Below are 25030 nucleotides of genomic sequence, written 5' to 3' on the forward strand. Positions count from 1 at the left end.
GCTGAAATAGAAGCTTCTCACTTCTCTGTGTCTCATTTTCATATAAAGTTAATTGTTATGTGATATATAATTTAAAACTTGTTTTGATATTTCATATTAATTAAATAAAACTTTTTGGTTGGTTGTGACCATAACATCATGTATAGGGTGACCATATTGCCGCTTTAAAAAGGGACACATATGAAAAATACATATGTCAGGGTTCTTATACAAACCATTGCATTAAACAGCCCAGACATATGTATTTTTCATATGTGTCCCTTTTTAAAGCGGCAAAATGGTCACCCTTATCATGTGCTCTCCTTCCTGGTTGTAAACTGAAGACTTTGTTTTGCAACTACTGCACTGAATACAATTCGTTTTTAATCAAGTAATTACATATATTTGAAACATTTTTATTATAATCAATAATAAACTGTGGAATTGCATAATCTGTTTGGTCTGGAATTATTTTCTACAAACCCAGAAAAACACAACATGATTAAAAACAAAGTCATATTAGCAATTTGTTATTTACAACACAGTTTGAAGTGCCTGTATGTTAATTGTTTCAATAGTGATTAGTAATACACAAGTTTATGTCTCTCTATTGGATTTAAAAAGGGACATTATGATGGAATTTACTAATATGGCCACCGGTGTGGCAGGGGCAATGCCATAAGTGAAATCTTTTTGGGGCACCCAGCATTAGAATGGTGATATTTGTGGGTTAAGTCAAGTCCCTTCATATCTATGGAATTCAACAAGCCCTAAAAATGTATCATTAATGATTAAGAATTTAAATTGTGATGAGAACAAACAGGACTGGCACAAAATCTAAATGTTAATGTGCTTCCTGATAATGTCTAATTGTGGTCACTTTTACATAACAAATGGCGTATCTGTGGATTTTAACATGCAGATAATTATTAAAGTTGCCATTGTTGTGATCCCATAGGGAGGCAAATGCAGAAAATGACCTGCCTAAGGGATATGAAACCCAAAAACAAATAATTTTGTGATTCAGACCGAGCATACAATATTACAAAGATTCCAGTTTACTTCTATCATTTGCTTTGTTCCCATGATATACTTTATAGAAGAGCTACCTAGGTAGCATCTGGAGCACTACACGGCAGGAAATAGTGCTCTTGCAAATGGATAAAATTCTTGCAAAACTACTGCCATGTAGTTCTCCAGAAATGGGTCGGCTCCTAAGCTTACATCCTTGCATTTCATCAAAGACACCAAGAGAACAAAGAACATTTGATTATAGAAGTAAATTAGAAAGTTGCTAACAATTGCCTGCTCTATCTGGATCTTGGAAGAAAAAAATTGGGTTTCATATCCCTTTAAATAAATCAGATTTATTGTTTGCAGTGCCCTTAAGTGTAACTGGATGTGTTGTTGTGAAACTTAAAATATATTTAATACCATCAATTTGTCAAACCAGTTTATAGTCCTATGTTTTATAACAGAGGAGGCATTTCAGGTCTGCATAAGTAACACTGATCAAGCATATTTTAGCCCTTTGCAACAATTACATAATTTAAGGTTACAATGCCTATCACTTTAGACACAGCTACACATTGCACAGTGACACATACCCCTGTGCTTGGTTACTGATTCCTCTGAGAGCCACAACAGAACAGGGGACACATTCTGTTAGAGTCAAAATATTAAGTCATGCATGAAGAGAAGCTGAAACTAATCTGCTAGTTTTCAGACACATTTAGGCTTGTATGCTGTGCACAAAATCATCTAATACACCTCTTGTATGTCATAAAATGAAACCAGTTTGTGTTTTGTTTATGTTACTAATCTTCTGTGTCAAGTCAGGACCCTATTTTTATTGATTTTTTTTTCTTACTGTGCTTTTTTAAGTAACATTTTATTTAATTAATTAATTTATTCATTAATTATTAGCAATATTAAATGTACTTAAAATCTTAAAATTAAGATGGGTAAATGTATTTTGAATTACATTCAAAATGTTAAATTCCTATTTTTACTGAAAATTAGTAGTGTCAAAGCTTAAATACTTTTATTGAACAAATACTTTTATTATATATAAATGTTTATTCAAGAAACAAAATAGATCATAATCTATTAGAAAAATGTATAAAATGATTTATCTACAACTATCCCCATAGATTTTAATGGTGGTTTTCATTTCTTTTCTAAACAATTATTTCCTCACTCGTTCCAAGGAGAAGAACTGCAAATTTGCTCAACCTTTTAAGATGCCTTCAAATATTAAATGCCTTAATTGTAGGACACAGAACATAATAAAAGTGGTTTCCAGAAGAAAAAAATAAAACACTAGAACCATAGAGTATAAATGAATTTGGGGCAATGGTAGTTGAATAGTCTTTCAGATATTATAACAAATGAAAGGATCCCTGCAGTGTTAAACTACCTTTACAGTAAATAGACAGGTCAGTCATAACTAGATCATTCTTTAGACTTATATACAATAACAAATTTTCTTTTGTTATTATTTGTTACCCTGCATAGTAATATTTTTCTGTTCTCTCTGGTCACAAGGGGTTAAGTGCTGCTATCATGGCTCACCGGATTGGCTGATGCTAAGGTTCAGTGATGCATACTTGGGATGCTCGAGGCTCAGTTCTGACACTTGGTTGACCGCCTGAATCTCTAATGTATACGCCACACCTGGCAGAAGTCCTGATATGTGAACCTTGGTTTGTAAAATTCCAACTTGGCCAGGCCTGAATGTCACTCCATCTCCACACCGCAGACAACGCCCTGTCATACACTCCTTACATGCCACAGAATAAATGACTTCAGATCGGCCTCCCATGTCTTTAGGGGTCCTCCACGTGAGGGAGACCGCGCCAGGACCGGTCACTTCGTAATTTAAATCCCTTGGGGCTGAGGGAGGACCTGGAACAAAAAAAGCAGGGTTTCTACATTATTAATATATGTTTTAGTCATAAACCATAATGAACGGTCAATATAACAAGAATTCTAATATAATACAATAAGGCAGATTGTGCAAATGCACAATCTCTTGTTAGTGTTTTGCGTTGATGCCTGTTGTGCTAAATCACAAGCTCATCACCATTACTAACTGCTAAGTTGGCCAATACAAATATCTCTACCGACCATTCTGCCCCACTGAAACCTAATTATAAACCTAGCCCCCTATGATATAACCATCCCACTAAAACAACCCTACTTTGTATATAATTTCCCTTCTACACGATTCCCGTTGCAATGACCACTTTAATAATTTCAGTGCATTATTCACCTCAACTTTTTTGATTGGCTTATGTGAATCTGTACTAAGGGCCAGACATGCATAGAGGGCTAACAGTTATGTGCGAGCTATAAGGGGTTTGCGCACGTTGCGTTTTTCGCTTGTATTACAAGTTGAAAATAAATGTGAAGTTAATGCGAGTCGGGTTAGAACTTCCTCAGAGCTCTGGTTAACTGTTTTGAGAAACAAGAAACAGAACACATCCAAAACAAAGTACAGTTACACTCATAATAACACAATCTAGTACAAATTATTAAATAAATTGCGCATAAAAGTTATAAAGGCTCAAAAATATGATTTCTAAGGCGTTAGAAAAAAAAGCTGCAAAGGGTTTTAACATAGAAATACATACATATACATGTCTAAATATGTATATATGCATATATGTGTGTACATATGTATTTATATGTATATAGATGTATATATGTTTATATCTGTGCACATATGTATTTATATGTATATAGATGTATATATGTTTATATCTGTGTACATATGTATTTATATGTATATAGATGTATATATGTTTATATCTGTGCACATATGTATTTATATGTATATAGATGTATATATGTTTATATCTGTGTACATATGTATTTATATGTATATAGATGTATATATGTTTATATCTGTGTACATATGTATTTATATGTATATAGATGTATATATGTTTATATCTGTGTACATATGTACAATCCATAGGAGAGCACAGCACAGAGCTATGGGTGCACAGGAGACCAAGGGCACTGCCACAGCCCTCCAACAGTCAGCAAACACAAAATGGAGCTCCAGCACTCCAAAAGTTTAAAAGGCAATATTTATTAAGCAACGTTTCGGGGTCACAGCCCCTTCCTCATGCTATATCATGATATAGCATGAGGAAGGGGCTGTGACCCCGAAACGTTGCTTAATAAATATTGCCTTTTAAACTTTTGGAGTGCTGGAGTTCCATTTTGTGTTTGCTGTGTACATATGTATTTATATGTATATAGATGTATATATGTTTATATCTGTGTATATCTGTGTACATATGTATTTATATGTATATATATATGTATACATGTTTATATCTGTGCACATATGTATTTATAAGTATATATATATATATATATATATATATGTATATATGTTTATATCTGTGCACATATGTATTTATATGTATATAGATGTATATATGTTTATATATGTACATATGTATTTATATGTATATATATATATATATATATATATATATATATGTTTATATATGTTTATATCTGTGTACATATGTATTTTGTTTATATCTGTGTACATATGTATTTATAAGTATATATATATATATATATATATATATATATATATATAAAACTGTTTGACCTCTGTCATTGCCAACAAAGGATATATAACAAAGTATTGAGATTAACTTTTGATATTGACCAAATACTTATTTTCCACCATCATTTGCAAATAAATTCTTTTCAGATCAGACAATGTGATTGTCTGGATTTGTTTCCACATTTTGTCTCTCATAGTTGAGGTATACCTATGATGAAAATTACAGGCCTCTCTCATCTTCTTAAGCGGGAGAACTTGCACAATTGTTGGCTGACTAAATACTTTTTTGCCCCACTGTATATATGTATATATATATATATATATATATATATGCATGTATTTACAGTTATATATACACATATCAATACACAAATACACATATAAACACATAAATACATATGTGCACATTTATTGACACACACACACATATATATGTATCAAAAAATTTGTTAGAAATGCCGCTTCATTTCAAACAATTAAAATATTAGTGCTATCGTGCAGTAAACTTTAAAAATAGAGATTAATAATAACACAGAAACAGGCCAGTCTGACGCGTTTCGTTATCATTGATATAGACCACAAGGCGTTAATTTTCAGCTGAGATTTACAGCTGCTGAATAGACAGGTATGTAAGGAGGTGTGTAAAGAGGTGTATATATATATATATATATATATATATATATATACATACTGTAGAAGAGAACTATGCAGACAGCCGGCACAAACTTTGGTTAAATGTATATAGTATATATGAATATGATAGAATATATTCAAGCACTACAATAGGGGTTTGTGTGCTTTTACTTTGTATCTGCTAAGTGTCAGCTATTTGTCTGCCTCTTGATATTGTGTATGTTAATTTTCCATGGACTTATTTATATTCTTTTTAAAAAGCTCTTGAGAAAACAGGCCACAAATACAATAATAAAAATTAAAATAGTTGCTTTTCACTAAACAGGCATATAGGAGTGCTGTGTCATACATATGATTACACATATAAAAGGTTAAGCAATATATATATATATATCTATATATACTTATATATATTTATGTAAGTAATGGTTTATGTTTACTTATAGCATTTACTGCTTAACATTATTGCTTCCTTATGACTTATAGCATCAGTTGTTCTGTATCTGATTAAGCATAGTTTAATATGTATAGGAGAGCAAAGAGTTAAATGAATTTACATAGTGTATTCTGGTTTTCGTTATCCAATCAGTGGTTAACCAATAAAAACAGAGCACAAGGTATTTATTTTAACTAACACACATTGTTTTAATTATGTCTATGATTAAGGCCACTGACTAAACATGTCAGACTAAGGCTGTTGCTTCTTGCTGTTTGTTGCTAGCTGCATGTAGCAGCTTTTCCTTTTATCGTTGTTGAATAAATTTTGAACTTTTTTAACCAAAGTTTGTGCTGGCTGTCTGCAAAATTCTCTTCTCCAAGTATTTCCCTTAATAGCTGTGCACCTTCAGGTCTTAAGGATTACAACCGCACAGTACATTCTCATTGGTGGCGGAATGGTCACACGGTTGAACAGGGGGCAGGATCGTCCATTCAGTGTGAATTCAGCGTCGATAGCACCGGACGGTGTGAGGAACAGAGTAGCTGTGGGAGCAACAGGTGGCTGCTGTGAAGTAATAAAAAGCTTCTAACCCCGGAAAGCTAAGGAGGTAAATTGTTGGATCGCAGGGTGCTTCTCGCCTCCTGATGTGCTGCAGATAACTGCACATTGGAAGACATGATCTTAGCGTCCAGACGCCATTGAAGTAAGTTTTTCCCTTACCTTGGGGTACAGCAATTTCAGCCTCTCCCACATTGACCCAATACAGCTGACGGATGTTACACACACACCCTAACTTCAATCAATTAGTAAGTTTCCGCTTTTAGACTCTCAGTTTGTGCCCACTTTTTGACTTGATCATTAGTAGATACGAGCACACGCATTTGGGGACTACCTTTCTATTAGTTCATGTATACATACTGTTTATATATACAAGTGCATTGGAGCCATTTGCAGTTAAGTAGATGAAAACATGTAAAAACATTTTTATGCAATATTAATTTTTAATAAAGTGTTATATTGTGTATTTACTGTAAATATTTCACTTTATAATGTTCTGCACACAGGGGAATATGTTCTATGCATTTATTAATAAATATTCCTATTTATATCTGTATATGCCTATATAATCATAGCTATAAATATATATATATGTGTAAAAAATCATCAGATATATATAGATTTCTTTTATGAATAAATAGAAGATATTCTGCTATGGGAAGAACATTGGAATGTGAAATAGTAATATTTTCATTTTGGTTTAGCGCACTTGAGAATATGCAATCGTGTTTGAGTAGGGTGTGAGGTGTGCTTCTCTCTTGTGTATTTAGTCTTCCTTTGAGGTTTTTTCCACTTTTTTTTGTCCTTGACTTCTATGGAATAGATTATTGCACCCGTAATATACTAAGTTTGACTTTTTACATATGTCGGGTTATCGTGCGAGCGAATACAGTTTACTTTCAACTCATAATACGAGCGCAACAAAACATGAGCAAAAAGCTTACTTCTAGCACAGTTAACTCTTGAGCGGCAGTGATAAATACCGCTACACTTGTAATATGGCCCTACAAGTTTCTGTACATAGGAAGGAATCCCTAGAAATAGACGAGGCCACAGGGAGAATGTAGAAGTAGGCAAATGGGTGTTATTTATATAATAGGGGTTTGGTGTCATTGCGTCTTCAGTAGAATTAGGGATTGAGTGGAAGGAAACATAGATTTTAGGATTGTGTTTTACTGTGGGGTATTATAAGGGTTTAAGGGATGCAATTAGGTTTATGGGTATTTGGTGGAATAGGTTTAATGAGCAGTTTACTGTGATGAAGACAATGTGTAAGAGGGGGCATTGCTTGTAAAAAGAGACTGATGCTGTCTCAGAAAGTAGATTGTAATATGGCAGGATCATGATTAGCTTTTATTGAGTTACCTGGAGGTCATGGTTAGGGTTAATTTGGATCTGTGGTTACTTTTATTGTTTTGGGGTTTTATTGTGGGTAACCTATTTTATATCATTTTTAGTTTTAAGAAGTCGAAAAACAGTTGGCAGCTTAAAAGTTTTGCTGTAAAAAAGGATTTGCATTAATATTGTGATGAGCAGAACAAATAGCGACTGGCTCAGGATACTGGTACTATTGTGTCCTTGAGGTTCCCATAGAAAGTAATTATTAGGGTTAATATCTGAAATCAGTGGTAATGCAGAAGTAGCTGAACGTCTGTGTGACACAAGCAGAGTCACCGCTACCGACTCACTATCAGTAGTGACAATCATAGGATCCAGGCCATGCTGAGCACTCAGGCTAAAATAACTCTATTTGTCTTATCAGCTTAATGTGATATAGCATCATCAGGCAGACAAATGCCTTTACTTCTGTCAGATGTACAAGTAAAACAGATGGAGATGCAGTACATTTAACCCTGAATTACACTATATATATATATATATTACATATGTGCTTAGAGGAATCAAAACAGACACAGAAAAAAAGCCAACCAAGTGATGTGATGATTTTTTTTCTTTCCTGATTTGCAATTTTTTTTCCAATTTACCTCTGTTATCAAATTGTCTATGTTCTGTTTTTATCCTTTGTTAAAGAGATATCTAGATAGGTAGCGTGCACATGTCTGGGGCACGACATGACAGGAAATAGGGCACCTACAGATGTTGGAGCAGAAAATACAAGGCCTGTGAACATATTATCATTACTGATAAGTGTGACTGGAAAGGAGTACGAGACTTCACAATGTGTCAATTGTTCCATGAACTATATTGTATATCTGGTGACCTGCACACAATGCAAAAAGCAGTATGTGGGGCTCACTACAAGGGAGGTGAGGTCGAGAATTAGGGAACATCTCAATAACATTGAGAATGAAAGGGATTGCTCGGCTTTGGCCTCCCATTTCATCTTTGACCATAACAAAAATGTAGGTAGCTTCAAATGGCAAGCAATTGAGAGAGTGTTACCACCCAAACAAGGGGGTGATAGGGAAAAGATCCTATATTGCCGTGAGGCATTTTGGATTTATACTTTACAGACACGTATCCCTACAGGATATAATTCGGTCTTTGACCTCATTAATCATTGGGAATAAGTCATAACCTCACTAGCATGTGTCTATTGTATTGAGATCTATCTACTTATACTGATCATGGTCAGGCCGTGTAATTATTGGGCTACCCACTGATGATAATATCCATATAAAGATGTATATAAGCATTATTGCCTATTTTGCTTTTAGGTTTCAAGTCTATTCATAGTATAGACCAATTGTTTAAATGTGGAGCTAAACATAAAAAGTCACTTAAGAACACATCAATATACATTGACAATGAACAAGATGTTAAAAGATTTTTCGATAACTGGGCAATCTTTCTAAAAATATTTTCTCCCACAGAAATAAATCATATAATTTTTCCTTTTCAAAACACAGAAATAGTCTTGCTAGGGAACTGGTAGACAAGAACTTCTCCTCAAGAGCAAATAAGAATTCCCCTTTTTTTTTTTCTCTCACACGTGTGGGGGGGGGGGGGGGGTGGAAATGGGGTGGGATTGGAAAAAATAAATAAAACCCCAAGACATTTTTTCATAGATAATTACATAAGATATAACAACACTATGAATGCTAACTAACTTACCTTTAAATACTGAGGCTAAATAGATTAGACACAGAATTATTTAAACTAATGCAAGGTCACTGTTTTATTTTATTGCCGTATAGTCTCTGTATTTTGTGAGCCTATTTCTTTTGTTTGATCTAGATGAATAATAATCGTAGTATTTCTGACCTGCATTAACTATATTTTGGTTCTAGATATTTCCAAGGATAAATATATAAGAACGATGAAGTATAATTAATAAAGCTTCAAATTTATATGCTATGTAAAATTTATCTTAATTTTGCTTAAATTTAGTAAGTTCATATTGATACACTGTGTTTCAATGGCCTTGTATCTCAGCCTTTATTTTTTCTGTACAAGATAGTAAATGTATGACATTTGATCTATGTAAATTGTTTTGGTTCATAAATAAAAAGTATAAAAAAAATAAAAAAAGAACACATCAATATAAGTGTAATTTTGATTATCTAAAAGTAATGTTTAATAGTTAAGGCAGCCATCTGCTATCTCATTTCAAGGAACATCATAATAAATCAAGGTAAAATAGTATAGCAGAATATTGACTGTATTATACATTTACATGTGTTGTTATAAAGGACATATATTTTGACATATGTCTCTTATAACCCTGGCCTATAAGCTGTCATTGCCAGTTAAATATGTGTTTAATCTTATTATCCTAGGCCTAGAATTGGAGTTTGGCGGTAGCCGTGAAAACCAGCGTTAGAGGCTCCTAACGCTGGTTTTAGGCTACCTCCGGTATTTGGAGTCACTCAAAAAAGGGTCTAACGCTCACTTTTCAGCCGCGACTTTTCCATACCGCAGATCCCCTTACGTCAATTGCGTATCCTATCTTTTCAATGGGATTTTTCTAACTCCGGTATTTAGAATCGTGGCTGAAGTGAGCGTTAGAAATCTAACGACAAAACTCCAGCCGCAGAAAAAAGTCAGTTAAGAGCTTTCTGGGCTAACGCAGGTTCATAAAGCTCTTAACTACTGTACTCTAAAGTACACTAACACCCATAAACTACCTATGTACCCCTAAACCGAGGTCCCCCCACATCGCCGCCACTCGATTACATTTTTTTAACCCCTAATCTGCCGACCGCCACCTACGTTATCCTTATGTACCCCTAATCTGCTGCCCCTAACACCGCAGACCCCTGTATTATATTTATTAACCCCTAACCTGCCCCCCACAACGTCGCAGCCAGCTACCTACAATAATTAACCTCTAATCTGCCGACCGCAAAGAGCCGCCACCTACATTATAGCTATGTACCCCTAATCTGCTGCCCCTAACACCGCCGACCCCTATATTATATTTATTAACCCCTAATCTGCCCCCTCAACGTCACCTCCACCTGCCTACACTTATTAACCCCTAATCTGCCGAGCGGACCTGAGCGCTACTATAATAAAGTTATTAACCCCTAATCCGCCTCACTAACCCTATAATAAATAGTAATAACCCCTAATCTGCCCTCCCTAACATCGCCGACCCCTAACTTCAATTATTAACCCCTAATCTGCCGACTGGAGCTCACCGCTATTCTAATAAATGTATTAACCCCTAAAGCTAAGTCTAACCCTAACACTAACACCCCCCTAAATTAAATATAATTTTAATCTAACGAAATTTATTAACTCTTATTAAATAAATTATTCCTATTTAAAGATAAATACTTACCTGTAAAATAAACCCTAATATAGCTACAATATAAATTATAATTATATTATAGCTATTTTAGGATTAATATTTATTTTACAGGTAACTTTGTAATTATTTTAACCAGGTACAATAGCTATTAAATAGTTAAGAACTATTTAATAGCTAAAATAGTTAAAATAATTACAAATATACCTGTAAAATAAATCCTAACCTAAGTTACAATTAAACCTAACACTACACTATCAATAAATTAATTAAATAAAATACCTATAATTATCTACAATTAAACCTAACACTACACTATCAATAAAAAAATTAAATATACAATTCCTACAAAAAAATACAATGAAATAAACTAACTAAAGTACAAAAAATAAAAAAGAACTAAGTTACAAAAAATAAAAAAATATTTACAAACATTAGAAATATATTACAACAATTTTAAACTAATCACACCTACTCTAAGCCCCCTAATAAAATAACAAAGCCCCCCAAAATAAAAAAATGCCCTACCCTATTCTAAATTACTAAAGTTCAAAGCTCTTCTACCTTACCAGCCCTGAACAGGGCCCTTTGCGGGGCATGCCCCAAGAAGTTCAGCTCTTTTGCCTGTAAAAAAAAACATACAATACCCCCCCTCCCAACATTACAACCCACCACCCACATACCCCTAATCTAACCCAAACCCCCCTTAAATAAACCTAACAATAAGCCCCTGAAGATCTCCCTACCTTGAGTCATCTTCACCCAGCCGAGCCAAATTCTTCATCCAAGCGAAGCAAGAAGAGGTCCTCCATCCGGTAGAAGTCTTCATCCAAGCGGGGCAGAAGAGGTCTTCCATCCGATTGAAGTCTTCATCCAAGAGGCATCTTCTATCGTCATCCATCCGGAGTGGAGCGGCAGCATCCTGAAGACCTCCGACGCGGAACATCCATCCGGGCCGACGACTGAACGACGAATGACGGTTCCTTTAAATGACGTCATCCAAGATGGCGTCCCTCGAATTCCGATTGGCTGATAGGATTCTATCAGCCAATCGGAATTAAGGTAGGAATATTCTGATTGGCTGATGCCATCAGCCAATCAGAATCAAGTTCAAACCGATTGGCTGATCCAATCAGCCAATCAGATTGAGCTTGCATTCTATTGGCTGTTCCGATCAGCCAATAGAATGTGAGCTCAATCTGATTGGCTGATTCAATCAGCCAATCAGATTTTTCCTACCTTAATTCCGATTGGCTGATAGAATCCTATCATCCAATCGGAATTCGAGGGACGCCATCTTGGATGACGTCATTTAAAGGAACCGTCATTCGTCGTTCAGTTGTCGGCCAGGATGGATGTTCCGCGTCGGAGGTCTTCAGGATGCTGCCGCTCCACTCCGGATGGATGACGATAGAAGATGCCTCTTGGATGAAGACTTCAATCGGATGGAAGACCTCTTCTGCCCCGCTTGGATGAACACTTCTACCGGATGGAGGACCTCTTCTTGCTCCGCTTGGATGAAGAATTTGGCTCGGCTGGGTGAAGACGACTCAAGGTAGGGAGATCTTCAGGGGCTTAGTGTTAGGTTTATTTAAGGGGGGTTTGGGTTAGATTAGGGGTATGTGGGTGGTGGGTTGTAATGTTGGGGGGGGTATTGTATGTTTTTTTTTTACAGGCAAAAGAGCTGAACTACTTGGGGCATGACCCGCAAAGGGCCCTGTTCAGGGCTGGTAAGGTAAAAGAGCTTTGAACTTTAGTAATTTAGAATAGGGTAGGGCATTTTTTTATTTTGGGGGGCTTTGTTATTTTATTAGGTGGCTTAGAGTAGGTGTAATTAGTTTAAAATTGTTGTAATATATTTCTAATGTTTGTAAATATTTTTTTATTTTTTGTAACTTAGTTCTTTTTTATTTTTTGTACTTTAGTTAGTTTATTTCATTGTATTTATTTGTAGGAATTGTATTTAATTTATTTATTGATAGTGTAGTGTTAGGTTTAATTGTAACTTAGGTTAGGATTTATTTCACAGGTAAATTTGTAATTATTTTAACTATTTTAGCTATTAAATAGTTCTTAACTATTTAATAGCTATTGTACCTGGTTAAAATAAATACAAAGTTACCTGTAAAATAAATATTAATCCTAAAATAGCTATAATATAATTATAATTTATATTGTAGCTATATTAGGATTTATTTTACAGGTAAGTATTTAGCTTTAAATAGGAATAATTTATTTAATAAGAGTTAATTTATTTCGTTAGATTAAAATTATATTTAATTTAGGGGGATGTTAGTGTTAGGGTTAGACTTAGCTTTAGGGGTTAATACATTTATTAGAATAGCGGTGAGCTCCAGTCGGCAGATTAGGGGTTAATAATTGAAGTTAGGTGTCGGCGATGTTAGGGAGAGCAGATTAGGGGTTAATACTATTTATTATAGAGTTAGTGAGGCGGATTAGGGGTTAATAACTTTATTATAATAGTGGTGCGGTCCGGTCGGCAGATTAGGGGTTAATAAGTGTAGGCAGGTGGAGGCGATATAGGGGTCGGCGGTGTTAGGGGCAGCAGATTAGGGGTACATAGGGATAATGTAAGTAGCGGCGGTTTACGGAGCGGCAGATTAGGGGTTAATAATAATATGCAGGGGTCAGCAATAGCGGGGGCGGCAGAATAGGGGTTAATAAGTGTAAGGTTAGGGGTGTTTAGACTCGGGGTACATGTTAGAGTGTTAGGTGCAGACTTAGGAAGTGTTTCCCCATAGGAAACAATGGTGCTGCGATAGGAGCTGAACGCGGCTTTTTTGCAGGTGTTAGGTTTTTTTTTTCAGCTCAAACAGCCCCATTGTTTCCTATGGGGAATCATGCACGAGCACGTTTTTGAGGCTGGCCGCGTCCATAAGCAACTCTGGTATCGAGAGTTGCAGTTGCGTTAAATATGCTCTACGCTCCTTTTTTGGAGCCTAACGCAGCCTTTCTGTGGACTCTCAATACCAGAGTTATTTTTATGGTGCGGCCAGAAAAAAGCCAGCGTTAGCTACGCGGGTCCTTACCGACAAAACTCTAAATCTAGCCGCTAGTGTTCCTAGGTAATGTATTTTTTTAATATTGGATATATACATATATATATCACTGAGATGATTTATTTAATCCTTGAATCAACAGAAGAACGAGGTAGAGATCATTTTTCCAGGACCTATAAATGTATCTTTTAAAATCAAAATTAAGATTAAAAATATGGGGGATATAAGTCTAGTATACGGCTAATTACACTTATTATTTAAGATCATTACAAAACGTTATTTACCTAAACTTATAATTTAAATGCTATGAAAGTGAATTTTGATAAGAATATGTGTTTTCATATAAACAGGCTTATAGTTATATCGGAGTTGGATGATATCTAATTTTGCAATAAATTTGTGAATTGAATTAAACCATTCAACATAAGGGCAGAGAAACCGGCAATGGACATAGACCAATATTTGAGTTATATCATTATGTATGTCTTTCAATCTAAGGTTGCCACTGTTACAATCTTTTACGCTAACTGAGAAACAAAAGTTTTCCTGACTGAATGTATAATATAATTATTACGGTAAATGTATGACCATGTAGTAAGCGATTAAAATGATGACTACATAAATTTGTAAAGAAGATTATGTATAAATGAACTATAAATTAATTAAATACTGTTGTAATGTACTATCATAAGATTTCCCCTATATAAAATTTCATTTATATCTTTGTATTAAGAGTTTAGGGGAGTTTTACTATTAAAATTCTATCGACTAGCTTGGATTATTAAGGTTTAATACTGTAGCTTTATGTAAACGGCTTACACCTGTATCTATACCTATTTAAGGATACTGAGACCCTATGACGGTAACTATGACTACGGGTAACACCTGAAACGCGTCAGTGACGTCATCGGGCCCAGGTTGTAGCCGTTACACTTTTTTAACTAAGCAGTAGCTGTTTGGTAAGATTGCCTTTTTGGTGTGTTAACTATCTTTTAAATATTTTTGTACAATAAAGAAGCTCTTTTTAACAATAAAGATGTGGTGCCGGTCTGGGTCTGTTTAAATGGTTAAGGAAATAGTGCTGCCATCTAGTGCTCTTGCTAATGTTGCTAATGTATAACATTGTTATAAAACTGCTGCCATCTAGTGCTCTTGCTAATGTATAACATTGTTATAAAACTGCTGCCATCTAGTGCTCTTGCTAATGTATAACATTGCTATAAAACTGCTGCCATCTAGTGCTCTTGCTAATGTATAACATTGTTATAAAACTGCTGCCATCTAGTGCTCTTGCTAATGTATAACATTGTAATAAAACTGCTGCCATCTAGTGCTCTTGCTAATGTATAACATTATTATAAAACTGCTGCCATCTAGTGCTCTTGCTAATGTATAACATTGTTATAAAACTGCTGCCATCTAGTGCTCTTGCTAATGTATAAAATTGTTATATAACTACTGCCATCTAGTGCTCTTGCTAATGTATAACATTGTTATAAAACTACTGCCATCTAGTGCTCTTGCTAATGTATAACATTATTATAAAACTGCTGCCATCTAATGCTCTTGCTAATGTATAACATTGTTACAAAAATGCTGTCATACAGTGCTCTTGCTAATGTATAACATTATTATAAAACTGCTGCCATCTAGTGCTCTTGCTAATGTATAACATTGTTATAAAACTGCTGCCATCTAGTGCTCTTGCTAATGTATAAAATTGTTATATAACTACTGCCATCTAGTGCTCTTGCTAATGTATAACATTGTTACAAAACTGCTGCCATATAGTGCTCTTGCTAATGTATAACATTGTTATAAAACTGCTGCCATCTAGTGCTCTTGCTAATGTATAAAATTGTTATATAACTACTGCCATCTAGTGCTCTTGCTAATGCATAACATTGTTATAAAACTACTGCCATCTAGTGCTCTTGCTAATGTATAAAATTGTTGCAAAACTGCTGCATATAGTGCCTCAGACACGTGCACATTCCTGGGAGCTATCTGAACATGCTGGATGAATCAGTGACAAGAGACATGAATGTGCAGACACCAATATGCAGGTAGCTCCCAGTAGTGCACTGTTGATCCTGAGCCTACCTAGATATGCTTTTCAGCATGGGATATCAAAAGAACAATGTCAATTTGATGACAGAAGTCAACTGAAAAGTCTATTAAAACTGCATGTTCTGGCTGAGCTATTAAAGTTCAATTCTGACTTTCATATTCCTTTAATGTGAAATCTAGATTTGATGGCAGAAAAGAACTAGAAAGTCCTTTGAGTCTGCGCATATTGAGTCTGAAGTGTCAGCTTAATTCAGTCTTTTGATAGGGCTGCGGAATCTGCTGGCGCTTTACACATAACTGATAAAATGGATGATAATAATTATACATATCTCAGGCATTTGTATCCTTTACAGTTACCACCTCTACTGGACAATGGATTTACCTTCCTTTCTGTAGTGAGGTACATTTGTCAGTTATGCCAGTTTCTAGTCCGCTCCATCGAGAGACCATGAGCTCTTGTTCTGCTTTCAATCTCTGCATTATTAGGTCCCTTAATACACGGGTTTTATCTTATCACCTCTCTCCTTTCTCTCCTCTAAGCTATTTACATTAAAGGGACTGGATGGTCTATACCCTTGATGTTCAAAAGGCTGAATGTTTCCTCGGCCAGCTGTTTTATTTGTAGTTTTTGCAGATTACAGAATGTACTAGACATGTAGGGTTATAGGGAGGGTGAGAGCAATCCATGCACTATAGAGAATTATAAAAAATAATAACAATAAACAGCAGATGTCAACGGGGAACAGTGCAAGAGATCTGTTTATGGGGATTAGGGAGATGGAAGGGGCAAGGAGGGATCACTACACTACAGAAAATAAAATATAAATAAATATTTTTTTAAAAAAGTTGGTGATGACCTGGAGGTGAGTAGGAGAGAGAAGAAAGATGTTAGGAAGAGATCAAGCTGTGGGAGGTGTCAGATGAGAGAGTATTCCCTACACTACAGCAAATATTACCCTTAACAGCTAACTAATTAACTCCTTCGCTGCCTGGAATTTCTGAAGTGTGGTGCACAGCTGCAATTAGTGGCCTTCTAATTTCCAAAACACAATGGCAAAGCCATGCCTGTCTGCTGAACAAAGGGGATCCCAGATAAGCTTTAACAACTATTTTGATTGTGACTATTCATTCTATGTAAATAATTTCAGTGAGTAATTCAAAGTTTGCAAAAAGTAAACATTTTTTATATGATATATTTGGAGGCCAAATGGAGGCATGAAATATATCAAAATAGGCCTAGATTAATACCTTGGGTTGTCTAATTAAAAAATATATATATAGTTTTGTGGGCCAATTTTGAGAATTTGTAGAGTTCTTCTATACCTTGCATCAGAGGATGTCAATGTACAAATATCAAGCATTTTTCTTTTCTACAGTTAGAAAACTGCAGGATTTTGTGGAATGTGATAATTAATCTTTTTGTGTATTTTTCTAAATATTTGTTATTACTAATTTTACAATTATTATAGTAAATAAAAAAAAACAACAATTCACCAATAGTTTGGGCAATTTTTTGGTGAAATTTCTAGTAGCAAAGCATTAAAAATATAAGGCTACGTAACATTCTAGAAATAAATACAAAAAATAATTCATAGACTTTAATGGTGATTTTTATATCTATCAATTTTAAGTTTTCAACTAATAAGTAAACTCTTGATTGTAAATCATTTTAAGAAAAAGCTATAAATATGTTAGAAAATGACATGCAATACCCCAGTTATGGGAAGTCTGTCTAAACCATACACACATAATGAACTGGTCCTGTCACATGACTCACCAGTGCAAGGGGATTCTGGGAGATCCTCAGGTGTGCGGTAAAAGCCCTTGTTGCATGTGCAGCTTTGTGCACCAGTGGTTGTCGTGTTGCTGTTACTTGGGCAGGGGCGACAGTGCAAGGCTGGGAGGGCTGGAGAATGGTAGGTACCTCGAGGACAGGCTGTAGGGAGAGATCAAATACTGTTATATACGGTCATAATATACTGACCACAGAGCTCTCATGCTGCATTATTTATTTATTTATAAAATATTTTACCAGGAAGGATACATTGAGATTTCTCTTGTTTTCAAGTATGTCCTGGGTCCACAAAACATTGCATTGATACAATAGGGTACATTAAAATTCAAAAACAATAATAATACACAATAGATGCAAACATTTTACATAGAACAGGTAGGAAATATATAATCAACCATGACAGGTGCATTCTGTTTTGAGATATGAAGAGAGGGATCTCTTAAAGGATATTAGGCTTGGGGAATGTTTGAAAGGTCGTTCCATGGAGGATCGAGCTGATTTCTTTTTGTATTGAGGCAAGCTAAATAATGTGCTGGTACTGGATCGGAGGTTATAGGAGGTGGGAATAGCCAGGGAGAGCGTTCTGCTCAGGTAGGGTGGGAGCTTCCCAGAAAGGCTCTTAAACACAATTCAGGAAAGATGGAGGCTGTGTCTGGATTCCAGCGACATCCAGTTTAGTTCTTTTAGCATGTCACAATGGTGGGTCCTGTAGTTACATTGTAGCACAAACGGCAGAACAAGTTATACAGTGTATTAAGTTTATTTAGGTGAGTTTGCGGTGCATTAACTGGTCCTCTTCTCCATATTGAATTATGGGTAAAAAAAATAATGTTGTGTTACCAGAGATGGAATTAGTAACCTGTGCTAGAAATAAACAAATACAAACAAATACATGTTCCTAAACAATACATTCATTGTATTTAAAACATCAAATATATTTATCTAATGATATCTCAAGCACAATATTATATAAAAACTACAAAACAATAAAAGTGAGCCCCTCTTACACAATTAACCATAACCATCCTCCCTAATTACACCCTAGACCTACAATAAAGAGAGGATATAGACCTTTCTAAGGCCTAGATTTGGAGTTTGGCGGTAGCCGTGAAAACCAGCGTTAGAGGCTCCTAACGCTGGTTTTAGGCTGCCGCCGGTATTTGGAGTCATTCAAAAAGGGTCTAATGCTCACTTTTCAGCCGCGACTTTTCCATACCGCAGATCCCCTTACGTCAATTGCGTATCCTATCTTTTCAATGGGATCTTTCTAACTCCGGTATTTAGAATCGTGTCTGAAGTGAGCATTAGAAATCTAACGACAAAACTCCAGCCGCAGAAAAAAGTCAGTAGTTAAGAGCTTTCTGGGCTAACGCCGGTTTATAAAGCTCTTAACTACTGTGCTCTAAAGTACACTAACACCCATAAACTACCTATGTACCCCTAAACCGAGGTCCCCCCACATCGCTGCCACTCGATTAATTTTTTTAACCCCTAATCTGCCGACCGCCACCTACGTTATACTTATGTACCCCTAATCTGCTGCCCCTAACACCGCCGACCCCTATATTTATTAACCCCTAACCTGCCCCCCACAACGTCGCAGCCAGCTACCTACAATAATTAACCCCTAATATGCCGACCGCAAAGAGCCGCAACCTACATTATAGCTATGTACCCCTAATCTGCTGCCCCTAACACCGCCGACCCCTATATTATATTTATTAACCCCTAATCTGCCCCCCTCAACGTCGCCTCCACCTGCCTACACTTATTAATCCCTAATCTGCCGAGCGGACCTCACCACTACTATAATAAAGTTATTAACCCCTAATCCGCCTCACTAACCCTATAATAAATAGTATTAACCCCTAATCTGCCCTCCCTAACATCGCCGACACCTAACTTCAATTATTAACCCCTAATCTGCCATCCCTAACATCGCCGACACCTAACTTCAATTATTAACCCCTAATCTGCCGACTGGAGCTCACCGCTATTGTAATAAATGTATTAACCCCTAAAGCTAAGTCTAACCCTAACACTAACACCCCGAAGTTAAATATAATTTAAATCTAACGAAATTAATTAACTCTTATTAAATAAATTATTCGTATTTAAAGCTAAATATTTACCTGTAAAATAAATCCTAATATAGCTACAATATAAATTATATTTATATTATAGCTATTTTAGGATTAATATTTATTTTACAGGTAACTTTGTATTTATTTTAACCAGGTACAATAGCTATAAAATAGTTAAGAACTATTTAATAGCTAAAATAGTTAAAATAATTTCAAATTTACCTGTAAAATAAATCCTAACCTAAGTTACAATTAAACCTAACACTACACTATCAATAAATTAATTAAATAAAATACCTATAATTATCTACAATTAAACCTAACACTACACTATAAATAAATACATTAAATACAATTCCTACAAATAAATACAATGAAATAAACTAACTAAAGTACAAAAAATAAAAAAGAACTAAGTTACAAAAAATAAAAAAATATTTACAAACATTAGAAATATATTACAACAATTTTAAACTAATTACACCTACTCTAAGCCCCCTAATAAAATAACAAAGCCCCCCAAAATAAAAAAAATGCCCTACCCTATTCTAAATTACTAAAGTTCAAAGCTCTTTTACCTTACCAGCCCTGAACAGGGCCCTTTGCGGGGCATGCCCCAAAGAATTCAGCTCTTTTGCCTGTAAAAAAAAACATACAATACCCCCCCAACATTACAACTCACCACCCACATACCCCTAATCTAACCCAAACCCCCCTTAAATAAACCTAACACTAAGCCCCTGAAGATCTCCCTACCTTGAGTCATCTTCACCCAGCCGAGCCAAATTCTTCATCCAAGCGGAGCAAGAAGAGGTCCTCCATCCGGTAGAAGTCTTCATCCAAGCGGGGCAGAAGAGGTCTTCCATCCGAATGAAGTCTTCATCCAAGAGGCATCTTCTATCGTCATCCATCCGGAGCGGAGCGGCAGCATCCTGAAGACCTCCGACGCGGAACATCCATCCTGGCCGACGACTGAACGACGAATGACGGTTCCTTTAAATGACGTCATCTAAGATGGCGTCCCTCGAATTCCGATTGGCTGATAGGATTCTATCAGCCAATCGGAATTAAGGTAGGAATATTCTGATTGGCTGATGGAATCAGCCAATCAGAATCAAGTTCAATCCGATTGGCTGATCCAATCAGCCAATCAGATTGAGCTCGCATTCTATTGGCTGTTCCGATCAGCCAATAGAATGCGAGCTCAATCTGATTGGCTGATTGGATCAGCCAATCGGATTGAACTTGATTCTGATTGGCTGATTCCATCAGCCAATCAGAATATTCCTACCTTAATTCCGATTGGCTGATAGAATCCTATCAGCCAATCGGAATTCGAGGGACGCCATCTTGGATGACGTCATTTAAAGGAACCGTCATTCGTCGTTCAGTCGTCGGCCAGGATGGATGTTCCGCGTCGGAGGTCTTCAGGATGCTGCCGCTCCGCTCCGGATGGATGACGATAGAAGATGCCTCTTAGATGAAGACTTCAATCGGATGGAAGACCTCTTCTGCCCCACTTGGATGAAGACTTCTACCGGATGGAGGACCTCTTCTTGCTCCGCTTGGATGAAGAATTTGGCTCGACTGGGTGAAGACGACTCAAGGTAGGGAGATCTTCAGGGGCTTAGTGTTAGGTTTATTTAAGGGGGGTTTGGGTTAGATTAGGGGTATGTGGGTGGTGGGTTGTAATGTTGGGGGGGGGTATTGTATGTTTTTTTTTACAGGCAAAAGAGCTGAACTTCTTGGGGCATGCCCCGCAAAGGGCCCTGTTCATGGCTGGTAAGGTAAAAGAGCTTTGAACTTTAGTAATTTAGAATAGGGTAGGGCATTTTTTTATTTTGGGGGGCTTTGTTATTTTATTAGGGGGCTTAGAGTAGGTGTAATTAGTTTAAAATTGTTGTAATATATTTCTAATGTTTGTAAATATTTTTTTATTTTTTGTAACTTAGTTCTTTTTTATTTTTTGTACTTTAGTTAGTTTATTTCATTGTATTTATTTGTAGGAATTGCATTTAATTTATTTATTGATAGTGTAGTGTTAGGTTTAATTGTAGATAATTATAGGTATTTTATTTAATTAATTTATTGATAGTGTAGTGTTAGGTTTAATTGTAACTTAGGTTAGGATTTATTTTACAGGTAAATTTGTAATTATTTTAACTATTTTAGCTATTAAATAGTTCTTAACTATTTAATAGCTATTGTACCTGGTTAAAATAAATACAAAGTTACCTGTAAAATAAATATTAATCCTAAAATAGCTATAATATAAATATAATTTATATTGTAGCTATATTAGGATTTATTTTACAGGTAAGTATTTAGCTTTAAATAGGAATAATTTATTTAATAAGAGTTAATTAATTTCGTTAGATTAAAATTATATTTAATTTAGGGGGGTGTTAGTGTTAGGGTTAGACTTAGCTTTAGTGGTTAATACATTTATTAGAATAGCGGTGAGCTCCAGTCGGCAGATTAGGGGTTAATAATTGAAGTTAGGTGTCGGCGATGTTAGGGAGGGCAGATTAGGGGTTAATACTATTTATTATAGGGTTAGTGAGGCGGATTAGGGGTTAATAACTTTATAATAATAGCGGTGCGGTCCGCTCGGCAGATTAGGGGTTAATAAGTGTAGGCAGGTAGAGGCGACATTGTGGGGGGCAGATTAGGGGTTAATAAATATAATATAGGGGTCGGCGTTGTTAGGGGCAGCAGATTAGGGGTACATAGGGATAATGTAAGTAGCGACGGTTTACGGAGCGGCAGATTAGGGGTTAATAATAATATGCAGGGGTCAGCGATAGCAGGGGCGGCAGAATAGGGGTTAATAAGTGTAAGGTTAGGGGTGTTTAGACTTGGGGTACATGTTAGAGTGTTAGGTGCAGACGTAGGAAGTGTTTCTCCATAGGAAACAATGGGGCTGCGTTAGGAGCTGAACACAGCTTTTTTGCAGGTGTTAGGTTTTTTTTCAGCTCAAACAGCCCCATTGTTTCCTATGGGGGAATCGTGCACGAGCACGTTTTTGAGGCTGGCCGCGTCCGTAAGCAACTCTGGTATCGAGAGTTGAAGTTACGTTAAATGTTGCGTTAAATATGCTCTACGCTCCTTTTTTGGAGCCTAACGCAGCCATTCTGTGGACTCTCAATACCAGAGTTATTTTAAAGGTACGGCCAGAAAAAAGCCAGCGTTAGCTACGCGGGTCGTTACCGACAAAACTCTAAATCTAGCCGTAAGTATGGTAATGTTAAATAGTTTGTTTTTATTATTATTATCATTATTAATATTACTATTATTATTATTACTATTGTTATTATTATTATTATTATTATTATCATTTGAGAGGGCGTTTATTTTTATGGAGCAAAGTCCTGTATGTTGGGGTGTTCTTTGCATGCTTGCAGGATTGAATTTGGGGTCTCAGGTGCTTGTTGGAGATTCATGAAGATGAGCTTTCACTCCAGTGGTTATTTGATTTGTTTAATGTTAAGTGCAATATGGATTAAGGGTTAATATTTATTTCATTACTAATCGAGGGGTTCACATAATCCTCCTGATACAGGGGAAATGCAGTAGATTATTTAACATTTTATGTATAAATTACTTTGCAGCATTGTCCACCAATATGGGAGAGGGAGTTGTCTTGATAAGTCATTTAACGGACCAGATGTGCACAAACATTTTCTTTTTGTAAGATTTAAAATCAACATAACCAGCTTTAACATAACCTTTTTAGTGCAAGGAAATGCTTTTGCGTTAAAAGGGGGCAAAGCTCAATATTGAATTGTTCATTCATTAATTTATTGATGAAACAACTTTGCAACATAGGTGTATTATTCAGTTTTTATAGATTTTGCTGCAAAATGTCCTTTTTAAGGTAAATTGTACTTGTCCTGTTCTCTCTATGCAAGACGGAAGTCAAATTCTGTAACTTTGAAATGCTGCTGCAAAAAACATGTCTATCTCCCGATTGTGACCCTTTAGGACTATCACTATATAATATTTAGACAATTTTGCAGCATTTTGCAGCATGCTTGCTTAGGTTTCAAAATTTGCTTTTCAGGATTTATAGTAAAAGTATATTTTTATTGTCAAAAAAATGTATTTTACAGGAAAAACAAACAAAATAAATAATGAATATATACTGCAATGTTGTTTAATTTTTGTTAAATAATTATGGGATTAAAAGTGTCAGTGTCCCTTTAATGCAATATAAAAATATAAGAGAAATGCTTTTTTTAATTGCGTACAAGCCTTAGCTGAGCTCTTGGGGTACGTGGGGCATAATAAATATGTACAGCCATAAGTTCCACACTAGAAAGGAAGCCGTTCTTATTTTCCGGATGATTGTGCTAACAAGCAGTTTTTTTAACCTTTGGTGACACTTCTCATCATGTATGACTGGAGGCTGCATTATCCTGGTTTGTCCCAGATCCTCAGAACTGGACTATAAAATGTTTCACTGTAGAGAACTTGATAGACTCCCTCTCTGCCATTAGCTATCGCTGCTCAGACACACACATTACTGCATAAAATTGTGTTTCATTATTTAACAGCATAGGATGGCAAAATACAAGGAACAGTTTGAGTGGAAAAAGCAATAAAGACACTCAAAGCTCTATGCTAATCTAGGTTTAATGGGACAAGTCTGTCTGCTTAACCCTTTTAGTTTCTTCTTCTACAACTTTCAGATGAGTGCCAAAATAACTAATGGTTAATCAGTTAACAAGCAGTGATACTGAGCATTTAACCCAATGGGACGTAAATTAGTTTTTTTCTGAACCCACAATAATTATAACTCATACTTGACTTGAACATTTTCTGACGACTTGAGTCCAGGGACACAGCGATTGGCCATGCACCCATACTAGAGGATTTAAAAAACAAAAGTACAATATTTACTTGGTGCAAAAATAATGATACAATAAAAAATGAAATAAGATAAAGATATATGATTTATAAGGATATATCTGGAGTCCACGTAATATTTCCAATTTCTGTGGTTCAAGTGGTTTCTTGTCTCAAAAATAAAAACAAAAAATATATATAGTAAAGTATAGTTTAAAGAGTGATAATTCACAGAGTGATTCCGCCAAAGGGTCACTCACACAGGCTGTAGAGTAGATGCACACCTGGTTTTCTAC

General features: G+C 35.6%; 1 protein-coding gene across 1 annotated transcript in view; it reads right to left on the bottom strand.

The window, feature by feature from the left end:
- The window catches only part of LOC128640552 (ephrin type-B receptor 5-like), a 147622-nt gene that overhangs the window by 99564 nt on the left and 23028 nt on the right, over positions 1-25030 (bottom strand). The window contains exons 5-6 of the mRNA XM_053693021.1: positions 17785-17943; positions 2554-2886 (exon numbers count right to left, since the gene is read on the bottom strand). Of these exons, the coding sequence (XP_053548996.1) occupies positions 2554-2886; positions 17785-17943 (492 nt within the window). The remainder of the gene's footprint in view (positions 1-2553; positions 2887-17784; positions 17944-25030) is intronic.

Source organism: Bombina bombina, chromosome 9 (assembly GCF_027579735.1).
Source record: "Bombina bombina isolate aBomBom1 chromosome 9, aBomBom1.pri, whole genome shotgun sequence".
NCBI lineage: Eukaryota > Metazoa > Chordata > Amphibia > Anura > Bombinatoridae > Bombina > Bombina bombina.